The sequence below is a fragment of the Moschus berezovskii genome, chromosome 6 (genome assembly GCF_049115385.1).
Source record: "Moschus berezovskii isolate FMDL1 chromosome 6, NW_MosBer_1.0, whole genome shotgun sequence".
Taxonomy (NCBI): domain Eukaryota; kingdom Metazoa; phylum Chordata; class Mammalia; order Artiodactyla; family Moschidae; genus Moschus; species Moschus berezovskii.
The window spans coordinates 93,621,029-93,649,025 of NC_142465.1; the positions used below are offsets into that span (position 1 = coordinate 93,621,029).

The 27,997-nt window shown below is 39.0% G+C and overlaps 1 protein-coding gene across 2 annotated transcripts; it reads right to left on the reverse strand.

Moving 5' to 3' along the window:
- Positions 1–31: 31 nt before the first annotated feature.
- Positions 32–27,980, reverse strand: PYROXD1 (pyridine nucleotide-disulphide oxidoreductase domain 1). 2 transcript variants are annotated; one of them, XM_055394479.2, is made up of 12 exons: positions 27,747–27,979; positions 24,725–24,805; positions 18,507–18,626; positions 15,895–16,023; positions 12,447–12,520; positions 8,620–8,780; positions 7,547–7,647; positions 6,136–6,271; positions 5,161–5,273; positions 4,169–4,291; positions 1,262–1,399; positions 32–280 (listed from the first exon to the last, which is right to left on the reverse strand). In XM_055394479.2, the coding sequence occupies exons 1-12, from the start codon at positions 27,828–27,830 to the stop codon at positions 32–34; spliced, it is 1,509 nt and encodes a 502-aa protein (XP_055250454.2). In that variant the 5' UTR covers positions 27,831–27,979. The 2 variants fall into 2 exon arrangements, with proteins under 2 accessions (XP_055250454.2, XP_088693412.1); XM_088837286.1 differs by lacking the exon at positions 24,725–24,805 and having other exon boundaries at positions 27,747–27,980.
- Positions 27,981–27,997: the final 17 nt, after the last annotated feature.

Consider the following 27,997-nt stretch of genomic DNA (forward strand, 5'->3'; position numbering starts at 1 on the left):
GGAACGTGATGTAGCTCTTGAAATGCCCTTTTTAGTCAAAATAATCTTCTATATCAATATTTGGATCCAGCAGATCTTCTCCATATGCCGAAAGGTTCATCTGGTTTAAAATTAAATTTTCAAATGTTTCTTCTAAGTCAGTTTCACCAATTAAGACAGCGCCCATCATTCGCCCGTTCTGCAGGACGGCTTTGATGTACTCCTGCCCTTTAGTACACCTCAGCAGTAGTTCATGGTTTGAACCCAAGCCCTGTGCATTGTATTTTCCCAGTAATACAACCTGTGTAGAGAGATATAAAAATGTTATTTTAGTGAGAACTTAAGAAGAAACAAAATACACAGTTATTTTGTGTTTTCCTAGAATGGGAAATCTAATCACAAAATTTTACTGCTCAAAGTGCCATTTAGAAGGAACCAAAGAAAACATTTGTACAGTATGCATTTACTCTACAGATGACACTACCATACAGTGTATATGAACATTAAAAATACCTAGTGAATATACAGATATGTAGGACGTGGAGTACATCAGCCTGGAGTCATGATTTAAAGGCTGAATAAGAAACTGAGCTCTTTCATGGGCTAATTGTTGAATCTCTCTGAAATTTATGTATATACTTGTATGTGTATGTTTCTCCTTGTCAGTAAATGAGGAAAAAACCTGCCCCAGAGTGATGTAAAGAGGGTTAAATAATATGTAGGGGGTAGTACCTGCTCATTCTTGAGTATGAATAGCTGTTAGTTCCCTTCACAAAGGAGGAGTGAATTTCAAATAAAGCTCAGAAATGTACCATCAGGGAACAAATCTGGAAGAGATTTTTTTCCCCCCTGAACTACAAGAGTTCAGTGAGAAGGTAGGTCTGACTATCAGATAACTAGGGACTGTGCTTAGTCGCTTTAGTTGTGTGCAACTCTTGTGACCCCATGGACTGTAGCCCACCAGGCTCCTGTCTCCATGGGTTCTCCAGGCAAGAATACTGGAGTGGGTTCCCATGCCCTCCTCCAGGGGATCTTTCCAACCCAGGGATTGAACCCAGGTATCCTGCATTGCAGGAGGATTCTTTACCTTCTGATCCACTGGGGAAGCCTCCAGCAATAATACCAGTTATGGGTTTGTAACAAATGAGGAAATCTGTCATTTTTTGTATAGTGATTAAAATCAGATTAAGCTCTTAGTCACGTGAGAAAATTAGATGACTGTAATTAGTTATAAGACTAACAAGCAGGAAAGTTACTATTAATATTTGTCTATCTATCTTACCTTATAGTTAAAAAATTTTGTTACATGAGCGAAAAGTTCAAAGCTGAAATCCATGTCAATGGGCTCTCCTACACTAGCTGCGGCCATGCACTTCGCTGCATACCATCCCATCTGTCTAGCCTGGGTCCACAGCCTCATCTGAAATAAAGAAGGTCATGCAATTTAATTTTTCATTATCATTATTTGAAAAATGTTACTACCTTGCTGCTGCTGCTAAGTCACTTCAGTCGTGTCCGACTCTGTGTGACCCCATCGATGGAAGCCCACCAGGCTCCCCTGTCCCTGGGATTCTCCAGGCAAGAACACGGGAGTGGGTTGCCATTTCCTTCTCCAATGTGTGAAAGTGAAAAGTAAAAGTGAAGTCGTTCAGTCATGTCCGACCCTTAGCGACCCCATGGACTGCAGCCTACCAGGCTCCTCCGTCCATGGGATTTTCTAGGCAAGAGTACTGGAGTGGCTTGCCATTGCCTTCTCTGGTTACTACCTTAACCTAGTACAATTCCTTAAAGCGCTTGACAGTCCCCGAGAACAGTTATACCTAGCTTGTCAGGTAACTGAGTGGATCATTGTCACACTAACCAACTGCTTCTGGTATTTGATAATTCTTATCAACCCTGGGTGTTCACTGGAAGGACTGATGCTGAAGCTGAAACTCCAATACTTTGGCCACCTCATGCGAAGAGTCGACTCACTGGAAAAAGACTCTGATGCTGGGAGGGATTGGGGGCGGGAGGAGACGGGGACGACAGTGAATGAGATGGCTGGATGGCATCACCGACTCGATGGACATGAGTCTGAGTGAACTCCGGGAGTTGGTGATGGACAGGGAGGCCTGGCGTGCTGTGATTCATGGGGTCGCAAAGAGTCAGACACGACTGAGTGACTGAACTGAAATGAACTGATACCTTATGTGTGGCGACTAATGTCTTTTTTGTTGCAAAAATAATAACCATAGTCATGGATATGAGCTTTAAGAACTTCTGAAAGAAGTGATTTTTTTTTTTAATTCAGTCTCCTCTCTAAACCAGGTTAGGTCTGGTGAAGTAGAAGGCAGTTTACAGAGCACAGAACAACTAGAGAATGGCCAGCAGAAGTGGCCTGCGGTGCTGTACTGCCGCAATGGTACTAACGCATTTCAGCCTCCAAGTTCCTTCCCTTTGTGTCTTGCTGCTGCTGCTGCTAAGTCACTTCAGTCGTGTCCGACTCTGTGTGAACCCCTAGACAGAAGCCCACCAGGCTCCCCCTTCCCTAGGATTCTCCAGGCAAGAACACTGGAGTGGGTTTCCATTTCCTTCTCCAATGTGTGAAAGTGAAAAGTGAAAGTGAAGTCGCTCAGTTGTGTCTGACCCTTAGTGACCCCACGGACCGCAGCCTACCAGGCTCCTCCATCCATGGGATTTTCTAGGCAAGAGTACTGGAGTGGCTTGCCATTGCCTTCTCCAACTATGTGAAACAATTACTGCTTATGCAAATTAAGAGATGAGTTTATTAGAGTCACTCAAAGTAAGAAACACCTGTTTAGTTTTGGACATTTCTTTCCTGTACTAGAGTATGAGGTACACGAAGGATGTAATTTACATATTCCCTGGCTTCAGCCGTTTTGCTGTGCTGTGCTTAGTCACTTAGTCATGTCCGACTCTTTTCGATGCTGTGGACTGTAGCCTGCCAGGTTCTTCTGTCCATGGGGATTCTCTAGGCAAGAATACTGGAGTGGGTAGCCTATCCCTTCTCCAGTGTATCTTCCCGACCCAGGAATTGAACTGGGGTCTCCTGCATGGCAGGCAGATTCTTTACCAGCTAAGCTACCAGGGAAGCCCGGCTTTAACCCTTAGTGGGTTGAAATGTTAAAACAACAACAACAAAAACAGCAACTCCAATTCCTAATTGAGTTTGTGACAGATATGCCATAAAAACGACATAGGATGTCATTATAGAGAAAACTGAAAACAAGCCAGTTTGAAGTATTTTAGAAATATGGCTGACATCACCCTCTTGATGCTATCTCTGATGTATGTAAAAATGATAAAGCTGATTCTTAAAATACATCTAGTTCTTCTACTACGTCACACTCCAGTTAATCTGAATGAATAATAGCCCTACCAGTGGAACTGGTCTTTCACCAAGGTAAGTGGTTTTTGTTTTTTATTAGAGTATCACCAAGATAAGTGCATTGACTGGTTCTTTAACATCTACCTTTGACTCCCCTCCTCCTAAAACAACGCCACCTGTGGTCACTGTCTTGAGTATCTTCCTCTAGGACTTCTGCCCCACCATTACGAGGCAGGCAACACTGTGACAGCAGGGGGAAATCTAGATCCAGGTGGAAGGGGTTGTTAGGCTGAGGAAGGCTGTTTACCATGGGAATTTTCTTTCAGTAATTCCCACAGGGAACAGACCATCAGAAACAATGTATGGTTTATAATCTCAGTTTGCTATTTTTTTAATCTAAAGCTGTGCTGTCCTAAATCGTAGCCACTAGTTACGTAACTATTTAATTACAAGTAAAATTAGAATTCAGTTCTCAGTCACAGCCACATTTCAAGTGCTTAGTAGACAGGTGGCTACCTGACTGGACACTGCAAAAGTACAGAGCATATCTGTCATCACAGAAAGTTCTACTGGACACTGCTGATAAGCATCTGAGCATGAAAAACAAAGTAACAGTCACAATTCTTTTTAAAATTAAGACATCCCAGTCTATTCCGTCACTATGTAATACCTTACCAAGAGGGAAAAATTCTAGTGTTTTGTTGTTTTTGTAGCCAAAAAAAACCCCCAAAATTCTCTGATAGCTTCCCACTTAAAGCAGAAAAGCCGGAAAACCAGAAAGCTGCCTTTACCTGTGGCAGCCGCTTTATTTTCAGATGGACTCTCTGACAACAGCTGTGATCAGGTATGCCGGCTTACCTGCTGCCAGACAGGGCTGGGATGCCAGGAGGCCGTGCAGATGTCACCTGCGGCGTAGATGTCAGGGAGGGACGTGTGCATGTGGTCATCCACCTTCAGGCCACCGTCTTCTCCTACAGCAAACTAAACAATGTTCCCCATAAGCACGTGGGGTACGGAAAAGGAAACATGGCTTTTTCGTTCTGAAGTAAAAGAACAAGTCAAATTTCTATATGTTGATATGCTGACTTTTAGTGAGGGAAGTGAAAAATAGCTGCCAAGTTTAGACAACTAATCTGAATTTCCAGGCAGTCAAATTCCTACTAAAGATGAACCCATAGCATTCTTGGAACTTCAAATTCTTAGAACATCAAAAATTGCCAATAAACATATGACCACCCCACTCATAGTTACAAAAATATTCCTCAGTTACTACAAGCTTCAAATGCTAAAAAGCAAAAAATATACGCTGGTTTCTCTAAAAGAATCACTTTTTAAGAATTCATAGGAAGTATCAGTCTCTGAGGCCCACTTCCAAGGGGGCACTCATGACAAAGAACCCGCCTGCCAATGCAGGAGATGTAGGAGAAGCGGGTTTGATCCTGGGTTGGGAAGATCCCCTGGAGGAGGGCATGGCAACCCACTCCAGTATTCTTGCCTAGAGAATGACAGGGACAGAGAAGCCTGGCGGCCTACAGTCCATGGGGTCGCAAAGAGTTGGACAGGACTACAGTGACTTAGCATACACATCAGTCTCTTACCAACATTTAGATAAATAAAGCGTGCATTATGTCCCCCTAAATAATGGTAGGATGTTAACTGCTTAAGGATTTGACAGTAAAAAAGTACTGAACATGAAGAGATGAATATAAATTAAATTGTTTTCAGCCATCTTAAATTACAGTTCAGTGCCACGCTTCAAATGAACAATGTTCATGCTTGAGAATTAGAGAGCTTCACAAATAATTAACACTTTAGCAATGTTCACAGTGAGACAAGAATTTTCACCTTACATTGTTGCCACAGAGAAAAGGTTCTATATTTGGTGTAACTCCTGTAGCACTGACAATGAAATCGCAGCCATATATCTTTTCATTGGTCAATTCCACATATACAGGCCATATCTCTTAAAAAAAAAAAATTTTGTTCTCAAGTTGTAATCACCACCAACAGCCTGTAACATGTGAATATGACAACTAGAACAAAGAAAAATTGAACAAGGCAAGAAGTGACTTTAAAACAATAACTCAAGAATATTTACAAGGTACATTTGCTAAAACAATTTTAATATAACCAATTCCATCTTATTTTGGGTATAATCACGAAACCATGGCAGGCATTCTAAAAATTTTTTACTTCAAATTTAGACACAAGTTCTAACAAAGTAAATTGATAATCACTTTATAAATTATTTAAAAATCTTTATTAATAAATTATACTCCATCTAGAGTTTAATCCAAGTAGGTTACTCATTTTTCAAAGTTTTCCTTTATTATTGACATTCAGACAATCCCTTTTCCTGTGAAAAAATTCAAATAATTCAGAGCAATGGATATCTCATACAGAAGGTTTAGTTGAATATATTTCATAGAGTAGTTCTCATGGCAATGTAGAATAGGAATTTCAGGAGATCTGTACGTTAGTTTCAACTTATAGATTTCAATCTGATTTTGAGGATGTCACTTCAACTCCAAGAGCATCAGCTTTTTAGTTTTAATTTTTTGTCTTGATATACAAGATACTCTAATTTACTCACAGGGGTATGATGGTCAAACGATGAGCCCTACATAAAATGTTAAGCTCTATAAAGTTTAATTTATTAGAAAATGCAAAGAGTTAAGTAGTGAAAATGAAATGATTTACATTATTAAATTATGGTTTTATCTTTTCACATTTAAATTTTACATGGAAGTATGGAGTTTTTAAAGATAACAATAAAGCAAAATTGTCTTTTTAAGTAAGTGATTATTTTTTATTTCATTACTTACCTTTGTCAATAGTAACTGACTGATCATGATGGTCTCCTGGAAAAGTCAAGGACTTTTTCTCAGAAATTCTAAATTCTTCCTGAAGGTAAATTTTCTTTACTTCACACAGGGTTTCAATGTGAATTTTATGAGAAAACTAAAATAAAGAAGTACTGGTCACCATAATATTTCCAGAAAGAAGGATGGGTTACTGATGATGAAGAAAATATTTATAATACACTTACAGAAACTTAAGAAAAAATTCTTCTAGTATAAGTGAAAACACATTTAATGCTCCCAAACACGCCTCTTAATTTTGTGTATAAAGAGTGGGCAGAAACTCATTTAGTATTTAGAGATCAAGAGTTGGCAGGTAGCACTAAGGGCATACTTTTTAATAACAAGCCGCATCAATAATTACATGTATATATGTATTTTATTTATTTTCAGCTGTGCTAGGTCTTCGTTGCTGCACAGGCTTTTCTCTAGTTGCAGTGAGAGGGGGCTGCTCTAGTTGCAGTGCACGGGCTTCTCATTACAGAGGCTTCTTGTGTTGTGGAGCATGGGCTGAAGGGCACGCAGTTGAGACTCCTGGGCTTTAGAGCACAGGCTTAGTTACTCCACGGCATGTGGGATCTTTCTGGATAAGGGATCGAACCAGTGTCTCCTGCATTGGCAGGCAGATTCTTTACCACTGAGCCACAGGGAAGCCCTGTATATATATTTTAATTATAATTGTTATGGACTAAAAAGTAAGTTGACATATCCTTATTGTTATATTCCAGAACCTTAGTAAAGTGCCATTTAGGTAGGAGATACTCAACAAATGTTCACTGAACTAAACTGAAGTTGCAAGTTAAAAATACCATTAATTGTAGGACCTGAAGGTGCAGGAATAAATGATTTTGCATGATTTCCATCACAAAATTTGATATACACAAATTTGATATACTGTGAAGCCAGGCCCACTCCAACCTAATGAAGGCTGAAGAAAAATCATACACAGTAATAAAGACTATATATGTATTTCTTACAATATTTAAATATCATACATAGCCTTTTAACCACAAATAACTAAAACATCTAGTAAATGAGTAAGAGCAATTCATCTGCTTATGCAATTAGGATGTTAAATGTGTAATTTATTTAGAATCTATCTAATAATCTTCAGAACAGACTGCATCCAAAGAGACCTTTGAGAAAAGATTAATTTAAAATAGGACAGGTGTGTTTACTAAAGCCTGTGTATGGAGATCTACCTCTAAAGTTCAAATGGGCCAACTGGCCCCGAAGTCCAGTCTTAACACCATGGATTTTAAGGAAAATGACTTGGCCAATTCTTTGACTACATGCTTAATAACCAGACTTTAACAAACAGTTCAAGAATTCAAAATTGAATTTAGATATGTTTAAACAGTATATGAAAACATACCTCTTTTGTTCCTTTAAGATCCAGCCCTTCGTGCCAGTCAGGTCCCAAGGCACTGCCTACGTTACCAGCATTAGCTCTGGCTTGTGCTTCCTTTTTCCGTCCTGAAGAGACAAACTCAGTTCAAAATCCAAAGGATACAAAAACTGTCAGGCAGAGAATTATGTTTGTGTTCAGAAGTTTTTAAGTAATGTAATAATTCTTATACACACATTCATACAGCAGGATAACCTATATTAATTATCTTATTCATTAATATTTTGTGATCTACAGGTACAAAATGTATACTCTTTCAATTGAGTGTTGTGTATAAACACATAGAGTGCTTCATGGATGTTATGCTGCTAAGTCACTTCAGTCGTGTCCGACTCTGTGTGACCCCATAGACGGAAGCCCACCAGGCTCCCCCATCCCTGGGATTCTCCAGGCAAGAACACTGGAGTGGGTTGCCATTTCCTTCTCCAATGTGTGAAAGTGAAAAGTGAAAGTGAAGTCGCTCAGTCGTGTCCAACCCTTAGCGACCCCACGGACGGCAGCCTACCAGGCTCCTCCATCCATGGGATTTTCTAAGCAATAGTACTGGAGTGGCTTGCCATTGCCTTCTCCGTCATGGATGTTATAATCACTGATTAATATAAAGAGTAAGAAAATCAGACATTAAATTTTGAAAATTTTGTCAATTTTTAGTGTGACCAAACTTACAAAGTTCTTGTTCAATTTGTAAGCCAAAAATTTAAGGAAAAAAAACCTCTTTTAAACTAAAAAAACTATTTGTTTTTAAACTCACTGCATTTTATAAACTTAGGTGTTGTCGAACTGCAATGCCTGCACAGATGTAGATGGGCTGATTTAATTCACTTTAAATTTGCAGTTTTAGTTATACATACTTTTCATAAAAAATATATCCTACATATATATTGTGTGTGTCACAATCTTAAAAGTTACATAAAGAAATAGAAATAAGTATTATCTATAGTCCTATCAAAATATTTTGCTAAATTTTCTTATAGCCTTTTTCTATATGGTTAAAAAGTAAAGTCTCATCTGTGAATGAATGAGCTAGACACCATACTTACCTTCAGTTGTATATCTGGTTCTTTTTTGTGCAATTTTAGCCTCTGGTTTTTCATCAATGAGCTTTGAAGTCAAGAATTCAGCTGCTCCTGCATCGAAGAAAGTATTCCCAATTGCTTTATCTTTAATGACCCAAATTACTTCACAGCCTTCAATCTCATACCTAAAAGGAATATGAAAGTTACTTAAAGCAATTTCAAAGTGTAAGAAGAAATCTTTGTATGATAAATAACAACTACCTCTTAGGGCAAGAGTAAAGAAAATATTTTAAGGCAAACTGAGAATGATTATTAAGCAGAATATAATACCATTTTAGGGTAATAAGAGTTAAAGTAGAATAATAAGGGAAATTTAAAGTTTATTTAGAGAACATATGCATGACAAATATATACACTGAATCCCTGGAGGAGGAAATGGCAATTCAATATTCTTGCCTAGAGAATCCCATAGACAGAGGAGCCTGGTGGGCTATAATCCACGGGGGTCACAAAGAGTTGGACACGACTTAGCGACAAAGCATGCACACGTGTACTGAATAGCATATAAAATTTTTAATGAATATCACCTAGAAGTGTTCAATTTCTAAACACAGTTATTATATGAATGTTCCCCAGGGTTCCCAGGAGTGAGCAATGCCTGGTTTATCTAGTTACAATGTAATCAGTAATGGAAGGATCGATGACATATAGATACAATATTGAGACAGTTGACTTCTTTGCTAACAAATATTTTATTAATATGTATTCAAAGCACATTACTGAAGGACAGAGAAAAAAGAATAAGAGTTACAAGGAAAATCTTAACTTTGTTGTAAAGGAAACGATGACTCTGCAAATGAATTCCTTTAAGAAATTTCCAAGACATCTAGCCAGAGACAGAGCCAGGTCACAGAAAAATGAAGGATCTTAGAGGAAAAAAGGAATCCCAAGGTATATAGAAAACACCTTCCATTAATGTTCATGAGGTAGCAAGAGCTTCTAGGCTTTAGCAGTTTTATCTCTAGGTTTGGACACTGAGAATGTGGTTTTCTTAATAGTCACTCCACAAAGTCCCTGGAGTTCACTATAATTTATCTGCTCTTAATACGTGTTTTGGTACAAATGAATGGGGACAGTCCTGAACAAACAGGATATGTGGTCATCCTAACTATATTAGGATTTTATTTGGAACCGCAATGGTAATCGGTGTGTTAATGTCACTGGGTTTTAGCATCCATTTATGATAAAAAGTGTTACCACCTTTATTTCTCTTAATGACATAATATAACATAGTTCTGTTCTGTTCCGTTCCGTCGCTCAGTCGTGTCCGACTCTTTGCGACCCCGTGGACTGTAGCCTACCAGGCTTCTCCGTCCATGGGATTCTCCAGGCAAGAATACTGGAGTGGGTTACCGTTTCCTTCTCCAGGGGATCTTCCCAACCCAGGGATTGAACCCGGGTCTCCCGCATTGGAGGCAGATGCTTTTAGGTTATATGATTTTTCAAGGCTAATTGACAGATAAGCTGATGATAGAGAAAAGAACGTTTAGTACATCTGACTCCAGGTCACCAGATGTTCATGCTTTTTGGTGTATGGTAAAGGAGCCCTTTGCCTTCTCCAGTGGGCCTTTATTTCTCCTCCTCTCTTATGCCAGCAGAGTACTTAATAGTTACTAAATTTCAGATTATCTAGAGAACATTCTATCTCATGCTGCTCAGATCATATAATATTGCTGATAAACAGAAAGCAAAATACACATAACTTTTATATTTCAATTTTACAAACCATTTTTTTTTTTTTTTTTTGTATTTTAAAGTAATGTAGCAGGGAGCCTGGTGGGCTGCTGTCTATGGGGTCACACAGAGTTGGACACGACTGAAGTGACTTAGGAGCAGCAGCAGCAGCAGTAGTAGTGTAACACCGGAGAAGGAAATGGCAACCCACTCCAGTACTCTTGCTGGAAAATCCCATGAATGGAGGAGCCTGGTAGGTTGCAGTCCATGGGGTCGCTGAGGGTCAGACACCACTGAGCAACTTCACTTTCACTTTTCACTTTCATGCATTGGAGAAGGAAATGGCAACCCACTCCAGTGTTCTTGCTGGAGAATCCCAGGGATGGGGGAGCCTGGTGGGCTGCTGTCTATGGGGTTGCACAGAGTCAGACACGACTGAAGCGACTTAGCAGCAGCAGCATAATACATAGCACTATAGCTTAAAATACTGATGCTTGACCAGTGGACCACAGTTACTATAAGTAACCACCAGAAATAACTCCTGGATGTGCTGGACCTCACAGGACGCCCTCCAATCCTCTTATCCTATGAACTATGTCCTCAGAAAGATGCGTAAGCAAGAAGGTTATCATCACACTTTGGGGGAAATTCTGCTTTCATTTTTAAAACCACTTAAAAAACACCCCAGAAAACAATGAAGTATTACATTTTGTGAAATTATGAAAGACTATGTCGGCTTGAAAAAGAAAGGATTAACCTACGTTTGGAAACAGAGATAATAGCTGAAATGAAGGCATACTGAAGAAATCAGTATTAGCATCAGTGGAACATGGGGGCTACTATAATGCATAAAGAATCTGGATATGTCATTTTTCATTAAGACAAAAAAGCCTAATCATTCAGTTAACCTAAACTGAGAGAATAGCACTACATGGGCGCTTTCTTAAACAATCAAAGTTTACTGAATATAAAATTATGAATTTTATCCAGGTATATGGTCTTCAATCTCCAACCTAAATAAAGAATAGGATTAAATATTGTGAGTCTTGGAAACTTTGTGACTGTGAGCAAGCTTTTCAATGTTAATAATATAGTAGTATTAAGTTCCACTTTTGGTGATAACTGATGGAGAAAAATCTGTCATGTGTATGTAAGGATTTGAAGCTCCTCTTACAATAAATCTATGCCTCCCTCTTCCGGCCCATTTGGTCTTGACTCTAGTTTTTTCTTTGCACTTTTCCATACAATGCCACAAACTTCATAATTACATTAATAACTGCTAATGCTCATACTCAGGCAATCCAAGAACTCTTTCAGGCTTCCACTGAGATTCACCGTCCTCTAAAAAGAGGCAAAAACCTAGTCTCAGGGCTGGAACAAATGCAAGGGAGCAAAGACAGGGTTTTGGCAGATTCCTTATTTGGATATAAATTTGTCCTCTTTGTAGCCAGACCCAACTTTTTGGCCTGAAAAATATCTAGACTAGTCCATGTCTGCCATCTGCGGAAAGATAAAATCACAAAGAAAGTGCATTAATGCTCTGGAGACTATAGCAGGATGCTCCTCAATGGTTTTCAAACTGTAAACACCATATTAAGATGATAGTATTTCATATTAAGGTGTTCACATTTCCCAAACTTCTAGAAACCAAGAGTTACTCCCATTACGTGGGAGTACCACGTATCTTGAAGCAAAACTCACAAACACGTTGGGTTTCATGGCTGGACGGATAATGTAAATGAGTGAGGCAGGATGGGTATACGCAATAAACAGTCATGGGGACGATGGGCAGGACTCAAGGTGTACGTATTCAAACTGTTTCTCAATACAGTACATGCTTACAAGAACACATGCATGGGGCAAATCTAACCAGTCGTCAGTGAGACCAAAAGCTTTCCCGAAACCCTTTACGTTTCATAAATTTACCTTCTCAACTATGAAGTATTTCATGAAAGCTAAAAAAAAAAAAAAAAAAAGTGGATTTTCTCCATGAAAATGTATGAAAAGCAACTATCCTTTTCTTTGATTTTTCAGGATAACAAGATATTTTCTGGTCTACCAATAATTACACGAATCACAGAGCAATCCTTCCATAATATTAAAAAACAGGTACTTACACTAATTCAAGTGCGATACCACCATTCCCTATGATCATTATTCTCTTAGCTTCAGTAAGCTGTTTCTGAAATTCCTGTATCAAAAAGAAAACGACAAGTGTTTTGTAGAATGGGCAATGCTCGAAGCAAGAGGCTTCACTGATAATAAATCTCTTTCCCTCTCTGCCAGGACGTACCCTCCCGATTAATAAATGTCTCCATGCTTCACCCCAGATTGCCTTTATAGCAATGCTTCTTCTAGCTTTCTTTGCCTTGTATGTCATTATCCTCAAATGCAGCAAGAGGCTCTGTCTTTAGCTTACTGCATTCCCAACTACTGGACCAAGTCAATTTACTGACATGACACTGAGCTATATTCTGGATACAGGATTCTTCCTGTCCTTCTAGTCCCTCAGTCGACACTTTCCCTGCAGTCACTCAGAACTTACAGAAATGAGCACAGTGGCACAGCGGTTCAGAGCACAGACTGTAGGGTCCCTGGCTCCAGCAGTTACTAACTGGGTGGCCTTGGGCAAGCTGCTTAACCTCTCTGCACCTCAAGTCCTCCCAACTATAAATGAAAGTAAGAAATGACTATATTTCAAAGTTTTTTAAGCATTAAGTAAGACGATGGACATAAAGTTGTTAGGAGTAGCAGGCGCATAATAATGTCTAGTATTTGTTTTTAAAATGTTATCACCATTTTAAAATAGCTAATTGATGCCTCCACTTCCCAATCCCCGCCAGAAAAAGATCACAATGAGCTTGGAGAAAAAGTGACCAGAAATCATTCTTATGGTACTTTCCGAAGTAGAGAGAAGTCCCATTGCTTCAGGATGACAGCGGAACAGCTAAAGCAGCTGGCTCTACTTAGTCCCCCCACCTCAGTTCCCTTTCTGTGGAGTGGGAGTAATGACTGCCACAGGGTTTTCATGAGGACTGGTGAGTTCATGTACACAGAGGACGTCACTGTGACATAGTTACGAACTCAGTCCTTCATAACATGAACCTCAAAGGTTCACAAGAACAAAATCCAGTTCTTCTAGTATTCTCTAAAATTCCTATTTAAGAATAAGCTTAAAAAATTGCTATCAATTTTATAGACTGAAATCTTATTCAGTTTAGTTGCTCAGTCATGTCTGACTGTGACCCCATGGACTGCAGCACGCCAGGCCTCCCTGTCCATCACCAATTCCTTGAGTTTACCCAAACTCAGGTCCATAGGGTCGGTGATGCCATCCAACCATCTCATCCTCTGTCGTCCCCTTCTCCTCCCGCCTTCAATCGTTCCCAGCATCAGGGTCTTTTCCAATGAGCCGGTTCTTCACATCAGGTGGCCAAAGTATTGGAGTTTCAGCTTCAAAATCAGTCCTTCCAATGAATATTCAGGATTGATTTCCTTTAAGGTTGACTGGTTGGATCTCCTTGCAGTGCAAGGGACTCTCAAGAGTCTTTCCGAACACCACAGTTCAAAAGCATCAATTCTTTGACGCTCAGCTTTCTTTATAGTCCAACTCACATCCATACTTGACTACTGGAAAAACCATAGCTTTGACTAAATGGACCTTTGCTGGTAATGTCTCTGCTTCTTAATATGCTGTGAAATATTATTATGTAAATATAAAATTACTACCTCATAGGACAGAACAACACTGAGCTTGAGGTAAGGCAGGAGTATTGTGACTGGAACTAAGAAGATGTTCTTGGCAATAATGATCAATGAATTCTGAAATAAATTACCAAAAGAAGTTGCAGAAGGTTCTGAAGATAGAATTTCATCTTTTTGGGATAATTTATCCCTGTTCTTGAGCAGAACAACCCATGCGTCTTTTTTAGTTCTAGGATTCTGTATCACAAAGATCTTCTGAATATTAATTTGCTAAGAAGTAAGTTTTGGACATGCTTTGCCTTTTGAGAAAAAGATCATTACATCATTTAGGATGCAAATCACATATTCCCAATCAGAGTAGAATAATGTGTGGTTTGTCTACTGAGAAATCTGTATGCAGGTTAAGCAGCAACAGTTAGAACTGTACATGAAACAACAGACTGGTTCCAAATCGGGAAAGGAATATGTCAAGGCTGTATACTGTCACCCTGCTTATTTAACTTATATGCAGAGTACACCATGAAAAATGCTAGGCTGGATGAAGCACAAGCTGGAATCAAGATGGCTGTGAGAAATATCAATAACCTCATATATGCAGATGACACCAGAAAGTGTGTCATCTTATGGCAGAAAGCAAAGAACTAAAGAGCTTCTTGATGAAAATGAAAGAGGTGAGTGAAAAAGTTGGCTGAAAGCTCAACATTGAGAAAACTAAGATCAGGGCATCTGGTCCTATCACTTCATGGCAAATAGATGGGGAAACAATGGAAACAGTGACAGACTATTTTTTTGGCTCCAAAATCACTGCAGATGGTGACTGCAGCCATGAAATTAAGATGCTTGCTCCCTGGAAGAAAAGCTATGACCAACTTAGACAGCATATTAAAAAGCAGAGACATTACTTTGCCAACAAAGGTCCATCTAATCAAAGCTATGGTTTTTCTAGTAGTCATGTACGGATGTGAGAGTTGGACTAAAGAAAGCTGAGCACAGAAGAATTGATGCTTTTGAACTATGGTGTTGGGGAAGACTCTTGAGAGTTCTTTGGACTGCAAAGAGATCCAACCAGTCAATCCTAAAGGAAATCAATCCTGAATATTCACTGGAAGGACTGATGCTGAAGCTGAGACTCCAATACTTTGGCTACCTGATGCGAAGAACTGATGCTTTGGAAAAGACCCTGATACTGGGTAAGATTGAAGGCGGGAGGAGAAGGGGCAACAGAGGATGAGATGGTTGGATGGCATCATCGACTCCATGGACATGAGTTTGAATAAGCTCTGGGAGTTGGTGATGGACAGGGAAGCTTGGCATGCTGCATTCCATGTGGTTGCAAAGAGTTGGACACGACTGAGGGACTGCACTGAACTGAATGTAAGTTGTAACCTTCAGCACAGACATTATACCTGAGATAACACACACAGAGAAAGAACATGAATAAGAAATAAGATAAATGATCAACTAAGTGTTAGTTGCTCAGTCCTGTCTGACTCTCTGCAAACCCATGGACTGCAGTCCACCAGGCTCCTGTATCCATGGAATTCTCCAGGCAAGAATACTGGAGTGGGTAACCATTCTCTTCTCCAGTAGATCTTCCTGACCCAGGGATTGAACCCAGGTCTCCAGTATTGAAGGCGGATTCTTCACCATCTGAGCCACAGAGAAGCCCTAAATTATCAACTAACACTAAACTCAAATTGGCAGTACTAGAATATTATACTACTTTTTGGTTTGTAAGTCATGAAGACTTTCTTCTGCTGCTACAGTTTAGAAATTAACATTATAAGTATAGCACTTTGATTCAAATGCAGGAAACGTCTAAGAAGTCTTCATGTTTCTTTCCCATGACCCAAATGTTACCTGAGCACTGTCTGTATCACGGATTCCTAACACATAAGGGTTTCCTTTACATATCAATTTTGGTTTCGCTCCAGCACACAGACAGAGCTTCTTATAAATATGCTGATTGCCATCTTCAGTTAAAATGCACTGTAAAACCAAACAACAATGAAGAGAGGGGAAACATTTATACATGAGCACAATTATGAAACTTTCAATAAGGCAAAAGCAAAAAATATATTAAGGTTGCCTCTTGGTAGCACTCAATACTTTGCTACAGCAATGACAAAGCTAACTCAATACAAGAATGTGTTCTCTAACCCAATGATTCCTAATCCCTTTGGAACCATGAACCATCTAAGAAATCTGATGAAAATTAGTCCTTTTCCCATGGGGAAAAAAAGGTACATTCCCACAAAATTTTGGATAAAACTTTGAGAATCTCGTGTCTGGAAAGGTATGTTGGCCTTAAAGACTAAACATTTAGAAATTTTTAAATTGAGCATTCTGATGAACACTTCCTTGATCAACACTCTAATCTCAAAGGGAGTCATTATAAGTAGATTCATGATTATAATCATATCGGACCTTAAAGTCTGTTCTGGGTGCAGAGGAATAGTTAATGGTAGAAGAGGTAACAATAGCTTCTGAATCTTAAAATTCAGAAGTGCTGAAAACCAGTGTTTATACTCTTAAGTACAGATTACAATTGCATTACCAGCAAACCTCATGCTCTTTGGGGATTACATTTTTCTGTAAGTGAAAAACAGGTTAACCTTAAATCCTAGCATGTACTGGCTTTAATTTATATTAATTTTTAATTAGTAAATTTAGATGAGTCTACAAATACATATCAGAGATATGTATGTATACATATGAGAGATATGCATGTTTTTGTCTCTTAATACTGAATGGGTATCCATGTAAAAGTAGCATTTAGAAAGTAGACAGACATAAGCATGTGCTACTATGAGAGATGTCCGACTTTGCTGGAATGGTTTTAGGAGTTAATCTTTGTACCTTATTTGGCAAATAATGAAGTACATACCCACTGAAATATGTTACACATTTTAACTCTTCAGCTATATAACAAATACAACATAAAACCAATAAACCAACAGAGTATAATCATACAGAAATGTTATACAAGTCTTCCTTTAGATAATCCGGTTACAATTTTAATAGAAGTTATAGGCACTGACCAAATTTAAAAAAATTATTGGTACCTAGGTACTATAAAAACAAACACGAAACCTCTTCATTGACTACTGTTAAATTTTTGGAAACAAAAAGGTAAATACATCATTTCTAACTCACTGAAGAATATGAAGGATGGATCACAGAAGGCAGACATGTATATTATACAGGACACTTTTCAAATGAAACATTTGACACTCTGACTCATTCAAATGCCCTAATACATAAGCTCCCTCACAATTCATTTGTATACTTCTGAGCCTATCTCAGTGTGCAGATTCACTGACATGGGTGTTTTATGGAACAAGTGTTACCATTACAAATATTAGAAAATTACTGTGGTGTTTGGATTCAGATTTGTAAAACTTTTCTCATAAAACTCAGTACTTTTTCTTTTATTTTTTCCTGTCAAGTTATTTGTTTCAAACATGACACATAACGCTTTCTCCCTAAGGGAGAACTCAAACCTGAGCTGCTTCTGAGAAACAACTACAAACCCTGCTTCCCATCTTAGTGACTAAAGTTCATGTGAAGATACTGTGTATCATATGACACCAAGACTTCCTGACATCTGAGACTGAAAAGTTGCCTTTTCTTGAGACTGCCTTAGCTTGGGCATTGTATCATTTTGGACTGTTATAACCACCTTCTAATTTGGTTACTAGCTACTAGCCACTTGTTCTGCCCCCGGTTCGTCTTTGACACTGCTGTCAGATACATCTTCCTAGAAGAATATTTTATCAACCCTTCTTCCACTTAGAATCTCTTTACAATCTATCCACTGATGATGAACTCAGTTTATTAGCATGACATAAAAAGTTCTTCACAATCCTATTTACTCACTTCTCTGGCCTAATTGGCCAATATCCTTTCCTTATCCATACCCCAACCCCTTTGACAGCCTCTCTCTTTCCACATGCCCCTTCTCCTCTCTTTGGGTCTCTCAACACAGTCTCCACTTCCAGGAATGCCCTTTCCCACGTGGAGAACTGTTACTTCACCTACCTTTTTAAAACATAGCTCAGTATTACTCACTCTGTGAGGTCTTCCTAAACACCTAATACCAGAGCTTTCAAAATATTTCAACATTAAACATATGCATGTCTGTACTCCCTATGACACTGAGAGTTGCTGGGAGCAGGTTTCTGCTATTACTGCTCCTGCACCCCACACTTAGAAATGTTAATACAATGTTATACAAATGTTAATGCTCATTTAAAATGTAAAATCTAAAATGCTAACCTAAACTAATGATATATCCCCAAGAAACTCACAAAAAGGGTACATTCTTCTAATACTAACGGGCATCAATGTCACCAAAATTTACATGCCAGGGACTTAAGTGGTGGTGCAACAGGTGGGGTCAAAGGAAGGCAGACGAGACCTCTCGCCAAGATTTACCAACAGGAAAAGTCATTAAGAAAAAGTCCTCGTACATGCTCTTTGCTCTTTAGTTGCTTTACTCCAGATTCTATAACCTTAATGTTGGGAAAGCGATTTTCTAACATGGTACTTGGTTGTTCTTCAACATCAAATTCTTCCAATACTTTAGAAACCTATATGAGACAAACGAGATAAAAATGCATACTTAAATTTTTTAAGAATTTTAAATAATAAAATACTTTCATTTCTTTTTTATACACTATTTATTTCCTATTCATAAAACAGGAAAGTCTGCCAGCTGCAATATACATGGTAGAAAGAAGACTAGACTCGATATCTTTAGACTTAAACACAAATACTAGTCCTGCCACTCATGGGCAAGTCAGGAAGTCACTGAGCCTTAGTCTCCTGGCCTGTAAAATGAAGGCTAACATACTTACTTCTGACAGTTCAATCACAGCTTCTCTATTTCTTTATCCTTGCAGCTTTCTCTCTCTATTTACTAGTTAGCATTACTGTGAGCTAGTCTTTGGACTCTTTTTTTCCTGTTCTTCAAACTGTCAGCCTCCTCTTGACTCACCTTCTGTCCTATCCCACTAGGACTCCACTACGGATCATTTCATCTTTTCTCCAAATCCTTTACTTTCTTGCTCTCTTATCCTTAACCATTCAGTTCAGTTCAGTCGCTCAGTAGTGTCCGACTCTCCGCGACCCCATGAATCACAGCACGCCAGGCCTCCCTGTCCATCACCAACTCCCGGAGTTCACTCAAACTCATGTCCATCGAGTCGGTGATGCCATCCAGCCATCTCATTCTCTGTCTTATTCCTTAACCATTAGTTACCCTGAAAACTTCCAACCACAGACCAAATTACATCTATTCTCTAGTTGTAAACCCAGTCTGCTACAGATGACCCACACACGTTATAGACTAGTATTTGCCCTCAAATGCTGCCTGGAAATCCTGTTGCTTGGCTGTAACGGTTCTCAAACCTTTTAGTCTCAAGACCTCTTTACAAGCTTACCAACTGAGGACCCCAATGAGCTTTTGTGTTTCTGAGTTAGACCTAGAAATATCTGTTGCATCAGAAATTGAAACGGAGAAAAATTTTAAATATTTCTTAATTAACTTAAAAGTAACAATAACAAATCCAATACATGTTAAAAGTGATACGCTTCTAATAAAAAACGACTATTTAAAAAAAAAATAAACTGAGAAAGCAGCCCTGTTTTACAATTTTGCAAATCTCTTTCATGTTTTACATTTTTGCAAATATCTTTCATGTCTGGTTTAGTAGAATTTAGCTGGGTATCTGCTTCTGCATTCAAACCGCTTCTACATTTAAACCATTGCACCATTGTTTTGGCTGAAGTACATGAAGAGAGTTAGCCTTACACAGATATGTAGCCCTTACAGATAACTGTACATTCTTCCTGATGTTACACTAAAACTCAACAAGTGATGGTTTCTTAAAGATTAGATGCAAAGTAGAATTTGACACTGTATCAAGAACTTTTCATATTGGGACTGTGAAATCCATTAGTCTATCCTGCAATTTGACAGTTACAAGTCTATCTTTTAATTTCACACATCAGATAATACTGGTTCTCAAAATTACAGAGATCTTCCAAATATTGATACATTTCATATCAATAAATATTTTTTAAAAATCCCATTCATTATTATCACCAGTCTCATGAGAAAAGGCTAAGTACTGTAAGGCTCACAGTGAAGAATGAGTTTTCCAAAAATCTAGTTTTTGCTTGAAAGCTCCAATTTTGTCATATTGGCAACAAATATCATTGGTTGGTTTCTTGAAGTGACAGGCTTACTTCACCATTTTCCAGACATGAATGGCCACAGTGGTGTCAGTCGTTCTTTCAAGTAAAAGTGATGTTCCATGAAAATAGTAACTAGTTCATCTTGCAACTCAGCAAGTATACAACTGCTTTTCCTTGAGACAATGTTGTACTCTTCATATGCAGAAATGCTTTATGCATACATATTGTGTCAGAGAATATTAAAAATATGCACACTCAAGAGTCAAGATTTAATAAAAGTAACATTTTTTTTAAATGGCTTTTATTTTATTTTTCCCACTAACTGTGTGGCAGTCAAGAGTACAATGGCTACCAGGGTAAGTAGCTACCACTACTTTTATACCATCAGTGCAAATATAGTGAAAAGGGCAATAACATAGTAACATACTTCAGTCCCTCAGTGACTTTTTCAAACTCTCATCATTCTAATGTTCCCTGAACTTATTCCATCCTCTTTATTCTCAGCAAATCACCTTACACACAGAGACCACAAAGAACTCTGACTACTTTCCCACCTTCTATATCTTTCTCTGCTCATGTCCACTGTCCTTGACACACTCCCACTATTTCAAAGTCAATCCACTGCTCTGTGCTCCAGATCCCATCGCCTCTCACCTCCTCAGGACTCCTTCCTTGTTATATATTCCTTGCTTTCCTTCATCTTCAGGCTTCCCCATGGGTTTCTTAATCTCAACAGGTGAACATGCTCAAGTAGTTCCCACCTTAAAAGAATAAAATTCAACTTATGGCAGAAAGTGAAGAGGAACTAAAAAGCCTCTTGATGAAAGTGAAAGAGGAGAGTGAAAAGGTTGGCTTGAAGCTCAACATTCAGAAAACAAAGATCATGGCATCTGGTCCCATCACTTCATGGGAAATAGATGGGGAAACAGTGGAAAAGGTGTCAGACTTTATTTTTTTGGGCTCCAAAATCACTGCGGATGCTGATTGCAGCCAGGAAATTAAAAGACGCTTACTCCTTGGAAGGAAAGTTATGACCAACCTAGATAGCATATTAAAAAGCAGAGACATTACTTTGCCAACCAAGGTCCGTCTAGTCAAGGCTATGGTTTCCCATGGTCATGTATGGATGTGAGAGTTGGACTGTGAAGAAAGCTGATCGCCGAAGAATTGATGCTTTTGAACTGTGGTGCTGGAGAAGACTCTTGAGGGTCCCTTGGACTGCAAGGAGATCTAACCAGTCCATTCTAAAGGAGATCAATCCTGGGTGTTCATTGGAAGGACGGATGCTAAAGCTGAAACTCCAATACTTTGGCCACCTCATGCGACGAGTTGACTCACTGGAAAAGAGTCTGATGCTGGGAGGGATTGGGGGTGGGAGGAGACAGGGACGACAGAGAACGAGCTGGCTGGATGGCATCACCGACTCAACGGACATGAGTTTGAGTGAACTCCGGGAGTTGGTGATGGACAGGGAGGCCTGGCGTGCTGTGATACATGGGGTCGCAAAGAGTCGGACACGACCGAGCGACTGAACTGAACTGAATGCTAGACCTCATGTCCTCTTGTTGTGCCATTCTAAATCTTTTCTACCTTCATAACCAACTTTTTCAATAGAGAAAGTTCATGCTGTCATTTCAGAATTACCTCCCATTAATTTCTCAAAATTGCAGAAATTCTTTGAAAGTCACCAATGATCTATACTAGAAATAACCACTTTCCAACCATCATCTTCCCTGACCATTCCATAGGATCTGACACAACTGACTACTCCTCTTAATTGAAACTCCACTTGATCTCTTGCAAACACAGTAAAACCTTCTTATTCTTTAAATCTCATTTCAATGCAATTTCCTATGTAAAGCCTTTCTTAACTCCCAAAGGTAGGCTTTGGCCCTCTTTCAGAAAGTTCAGTATGTATAAATATATTGGTATAGACCTCATTTTTTTGCCTCTATCAGGATAACGATCAAATTGTATGATAACTATTTCTTGCATATTTGTTGCCCCAGTAGAAAATAATCATTCTGAGAAACTGACCACGTGGGCTCTAAAGTCAAAGTGTCTGGATTCAAACCTGACAATATACTTGAAAACTGACCGTACCTCACTGTGACATGTTTATCTCATCTGTAACGTGGGGATGACAACCTACTTCACAGGGTTAAGAGTTAAATACATTACTACATTTAAACATTTAAAAGTACAGCATAATAACTACTCCATAAATGTGAATTACTATTAATTCCTCTTCTCCTTTAAAAATTATACAAGTCATGAATATGTGTTCTTAACACTAAAGAAATAAATAATACATAATATAGAATAACTGTCAAAGTCCCTCTTTACCACTCTTTCCCCTAACCAAACCGATAACCATCAGTGACTTTTTTGATGTATGGTTTATACTTTTAACTTCCATATCCTGGAATGGTAAATAATCTAAATATTTAATATTATTCAATTATTCAATATTAATCTAAATATTCAATGCAATTTCTGACTTCTATACACTAAAAAAAAAAGGATTATTTGCTATTTCAATGCATTTTCACATATTTTAGTACAACTTAAGCTCACAATCTTGTTGAGTAAGTAAGGAAGATATTATCCTAATGATACAACTCAGTACAGAGATTTGTCAAGGCTACACAGCCAGTAAATAATCACTAGGCCTAAAACCCAAGTTTTCTCTTTCTACTGTACAACAATTGTACTTGGAAGACTCAGCTATACATCTCTCTCTAAGAATGTACTCACAGCCTATAACTGAATTTATGCTTTTTTCTTTTAGAAATTAAAAGCCTGTTTAATTTGTTCTCTGGTTCTCCCAGTCCCATACATAGTTCTTTTGGCTATACCTAAGTACTAAGATGGAGAAGGCAATGGCAAGCCACTCCAGTACTCTTGCCTAGAAAATCCCATGGATGGAGGAGCCTGGTAGGCTGCAGTCTGTGGGGTCGCTAAGGGTCGGACACGACTGAGCAACTTCACTTTCACACATTGGAGAAGGAAATGGCAACCCACTCCAGTGTTCTTGCCTGGAGAATCCCAGGGATGGGGGAGCCTGGTGGGCTTCCGTCTATGGGGTCACACAGAGTCGGACACGACTGGAGTGACTTAGCAGCAGCAAGTACTAAGATCCACCCAGTCCATTCTAAAGGAGATCAGTCCTGGGTGTTCATTGGAAGGACTGATGCTAAAGCTGAAACGCCAATACTTTGGCCACCTCATGCGAAGAGTTGACTCACTGGAAAAGACTCTGATGCTGGGAGGGATTGAGGGCAGGAGGAGAAGGGGACGACAGAGAATGAGATGGCTGGATGGCATCACCGACTTGATGGAGGTGGGTTTGAGTGAACTCCAGGAGTCGGTGATGGACAGGGAGGCCTGGCGTGCTGTGATTCATGCGGTCGCAAAGAGTCGGACATGACTGAGGGACTGAACTGAACTGAACTGAAGTACTAAGATATCTTACCTATCTGTAGGCAGGTTATAAAGCACAACACATGGCACTAAATTACCCTTGGTCTTAGGAGTTTATGTAAATCTTAGGGATTTATGTATGAAAATGGGGTAGGTTAACTGTATACTGATCTCTTCCCTGAGAGACAATATTATTAAGAACTAGAAAATACACTTCAAGCTTGGAAAGGTGTATTTGTGGGAGATGGGTAGATTGCTTTTTCTCCCTAAGATCAAATCTTTAACCTTTATTTCAAGATTAAATCTATACAAAATGCCAGAAGGAAAAAAAATATATTCTATTATCAGAGTGTTATAAGGGAAAACATGTACTGAATCAAAGACTATGTGAGTAGTCTTCATTGTAGTATGAGAAGAAAAGATTTATGTTTTTCACCTTTTATTCATTTATTTTTGCATAGGCCCTATAATATTCAGAACTATAGCACTGCAGTACATGTATGCAGTTTATAAATATAATATTAAGATATGAGTGCAAAAGTTTTTAACAGGTGAGGTACAAGATCAAAAATGTTTGGAGTTTCCTTTTCTATGATACTATGACCCAAACGCTCTTTATAATGTTATGTGTAAAATAAATTCATGGAACTACAAAGTGTTCTCAGATGCTTACTATACATCTGAAGCGTTAATTATCTGCAAGTGTAAACTCGGCTCAGAGGTAGTGTTCTTCTGACCTGTACATACACACACACTTATATAATAAAGATATACATGTATATTTGCATTCATATGTAGATGTGTATAACATCCTTCCTCAAAAGAGAAACTTTCTGAAACATACTTCTGAGTGGGGAGGAAAAGATGAGGACAACCAGAAATTTAATACATTCCAGGTGCTTTTGGTATTTCATGTGACCAACTCTAAACTTTGAGCTATGATTTGAAAATGAGTACCAAAAGAGCATTTGTTAAACAATTAAAATACTACAATTACACTAACTGCGATGTGAGTTATTGCAGTTTTTTAAAATTAACACTAAGAAAGTTATATGATGGTTCTTACCTGCTTGAAATTTGTAACTGCTTTAATAACAGGAGAAGCTGTTATCAGGAGAATATCTTCTGATGGAAAATTAATTGCCAACTTATTAAAAAAAGAAAGGAAAATTATGATAAATAAGTATTAGTACATAGAGGGGTGAGATAGATAATGCAATTTTAATGTTATTAACTTAGGAAACTAAAAACTCACTGTTCTCCTTTTAAAGGTCTCCATTATCCTGGGTCTTGGCTATATTTATGGGTAATGGCAAGGTGTTCAACTCCGATATTGATTAAAATGAAACACACATTTACACTACACTCTAACAATTACCATGAAAAGGATGAGAAGGAATTATCTTCCTAATTAATAGTTAAACCAACTTCTCTTCATTGCAAAATAACTTCATTCGTCTTAAGCAGAATGAAATCACAGCAAACTTCCAGTAAAACACTTAAAACTTTAGCAACTTTCCCAAGTGCTTTGGCATGCCTACTCTTCCAAATGTCCAACCAGTATAGACTCTGAGTCTTATCAAAATTCGGAGGTTTACTCTGCCAATGTTTCATTATCTTCCTTAGCTACAATCTCTTTTGTGCTCACTTTAAATTTCCTGAAAGGATCTTCTTAACCCCTGCAGCTCTGTAACTCCATTTATCTTCATCTGTCTCTGCTTGTGATTAGGAAAGACTTTGTTTTTCGCTTGTGCTTTTTGGTTTCCTGTTATGCACGTTAACTTTTAAGAAATAAATGTTGTTGTAAAAATCTTAAAAAAAAAACCCAACTAAGCATGTTCAATTCACCTACACATCCATTATTCTTTTTTGTACCACCTTAAATTTTTCATAATATCTGACATTATCAATCTCTCCTTTCCTATGTATATTCTGTAATTTATTTCCTCACTTTCTCTTTCCATTATCATACTACTAATATCATCTCTGAGTTGGCCTTCCAGTTTCATATTGACCAGCTTCCTCTGCTCCAAATACACTGTAATAATAATCTTTCAAAAATTTTCATTTGATCATGTTACTCCACTGGTCACAATCATTTGACCACTTGTAAGTTTTTGTTAAATTCTTAGCATGACTTAAAAGATCCTTTATGATCAGGTCACTGCCAGTCTTCCTGGCTTCATCTCTGGTCACCTTCCCCAAGCACCATATACTTTAAGTTTTGCTGCTTCCAGATGGTTCTATGCTTTTTCACCTGAGATTACACTGCTGCCTCCCTTTGGAATATCTGTTTTTTCTTGTCTACCTGGTAAGCTCTTACTCATTCCTCTATACAGGCACAACAGATATTGCAGGCTTGGTTCCTGACCACTGCAATGAAGTGAAGACTGCAATAAAGCAAATCACATGAGAATTTTGGTTTCCTAGTGCATATAAAACGTATGCTTATACTACACACTGTTGTCAATACTAAACGTGCATAAAAATGTGTTCTGAAAGTGTTGTAAAAAATGTACATGGCTTAATTAAAAAATATTGATAAAAATGCTAACCATCAGCTGAGCCTTCAGTGAGTGTTAATCTTTTTGCAATAGTAACATCAAAAATCACTGATCAAAGATCACCATAAAAAACAGAGTAATAATTTAGAAGTTTGAAATATTGTGGTAGTTACCAAAATAGGACAGAGAGACATGAATGAGCAAATGCTGTTGGAAAAAGGGTGCCAATAAGGCTTACTCCACAGGCCTGCTGAAGACCTTCAATTTGTAAACAAGTTATTTATGTGAAGTACAATAAATCAAAGGGCAATAATATGAGATATGACTGTACTAAGACAAAGGGACATCTCCTGTGAGAAAGGACACTTCTTCCCTAATTCAGTCTTTACCAACTCCACAGGCACCCCTAAGGTAGTGAACAACTGATGAAATGATTTACTTATTTACATTACTCACTAGGCTTTGAGTCTCCAAAAAGGAGGCACCATGCTCTGTTAGTACCAGTCTAATCAGTCCTTAGTACAGTATCTGGATTATAGGTGTTTACTTGATGAATAAATGAAGTCTGCTGCTGCTGCTAAGTCACTTCAGTCGTGTCTGACTCTGTGCGACCCCACAGACGGCAGCCCACCAGGCTCCCCCGTCCCTGGGATTCTCCAGGCAAGAACAGTGGAGTGGGCTGCCATTTCCTCCTCCAAAGCATGAAAGTGAAAAGTGAAAGTGAAGTCGCTCAGTCATGTCCGACTCTTAGCGACCCCATGCACTGCAGCCCACCAGGGTCTTCCGTCCATGGGATTTTCCAGGCAAGAGTACTGGAGTGGGGTGCCATTGCCTTCTCCAAATGAAATCTACACACATCCAAAGGCTAAAAGTTAAGGGAAAAAACTTATTAATTTCTAATGACTTCAACGATTGCTTATATTTACTTTTTACTAATACAATACCCTTTTGAAATACATGTATTCATGTAAAATACATGTATTCGTGTAAAATACATGTAAAAATTCCATACGTATATATGTTGTCTGATTGTGTACTATAAATCAAAAAAGTATCACCTCGCTTCACTTAAGCCCTTGTCAGCTGTTTTACAAGATATTACTGGAGATGACATCTCTTCTATCTTGGGAGTCCGAAGTGTACAACACTTACGTAAGGACTTCTTTATAATCTAGTTATGATGCACTGAGGACGTGGACACCTACGAGGAAGCTGGATTCAATCTGGTCACTAAGAAAGAAGGGGGAATTTTCTGGCCAAGTACTTCCTAGTCGTAACCCATCCCTCTTCTCCCCGCATCTGCTCTGGTATCACCAGGACCACAGCCAGGTTCAGTCGGCTTTGGGTTTCCCCTAACGACTTGCTCGGCATTCCTCGTCCCTGCACCGGACGCGAAGCCTGCGAGGTACTAAAGACATCCTTGAGAGCCAAGACAGAGGCTCTAACACCTAGGAGACGAAAAGGGTGGGTACGGAAGTGAAAGCAACCTGGAAGAAACACTAGGGAAAGGGGGCGGGAGGGAGCCTCGAGCGCCAGCGCCTCCGGGGTCTCGGAGAGACGAAATCGCTTGCGCGCCCGTCTTACCTGCTCCGCACAGGTGACACCCGCGATGCCACCGCCGACTACCACGAACTTCCCCGCCGTCGGGGGCGAGCACGGAGCCTCCATGCTCTTAGTGGTTTGCGGACTACAGTGGGAAGCCGGAAATGTTTGTATTCCCGGAGAGGGAGCGGCTCAGGACGCCCACTTCCGGCGCATGCTCCTAGGAATCCGAGCTACGGCGGCCTGGAAACTCACACTTAGTCCCTCCGCGCTCTTGAAAAGCAGAGCTACGG

Excerpts from the sequence above, each read along its gene's own strand:
- PYROXD1 (XM_055394479.2), bottom strand. The coding sequence starts at position 27,830 with ATGGAGGCTCCGTGCTCGCCCCCGACGGCGGGGAAGTTCGTGGTAGTC. Across the intron at positions 24,806-27,746 it reads GTGTCACCTGTGCGGAGCAG|TTGGCAATTAATTTTCCATC; the intron begins GTAAGACGGGCG and ends TTTTTTAATAAG. Across the intron at positions 1,400-4,168 it reads CCAGCCCTGTCTGGCAGCAG|ATGAGGCTGTGGACCCAGGC; the intron begins GTAAGCCGGCAT and ends TCTTTATTTCAG.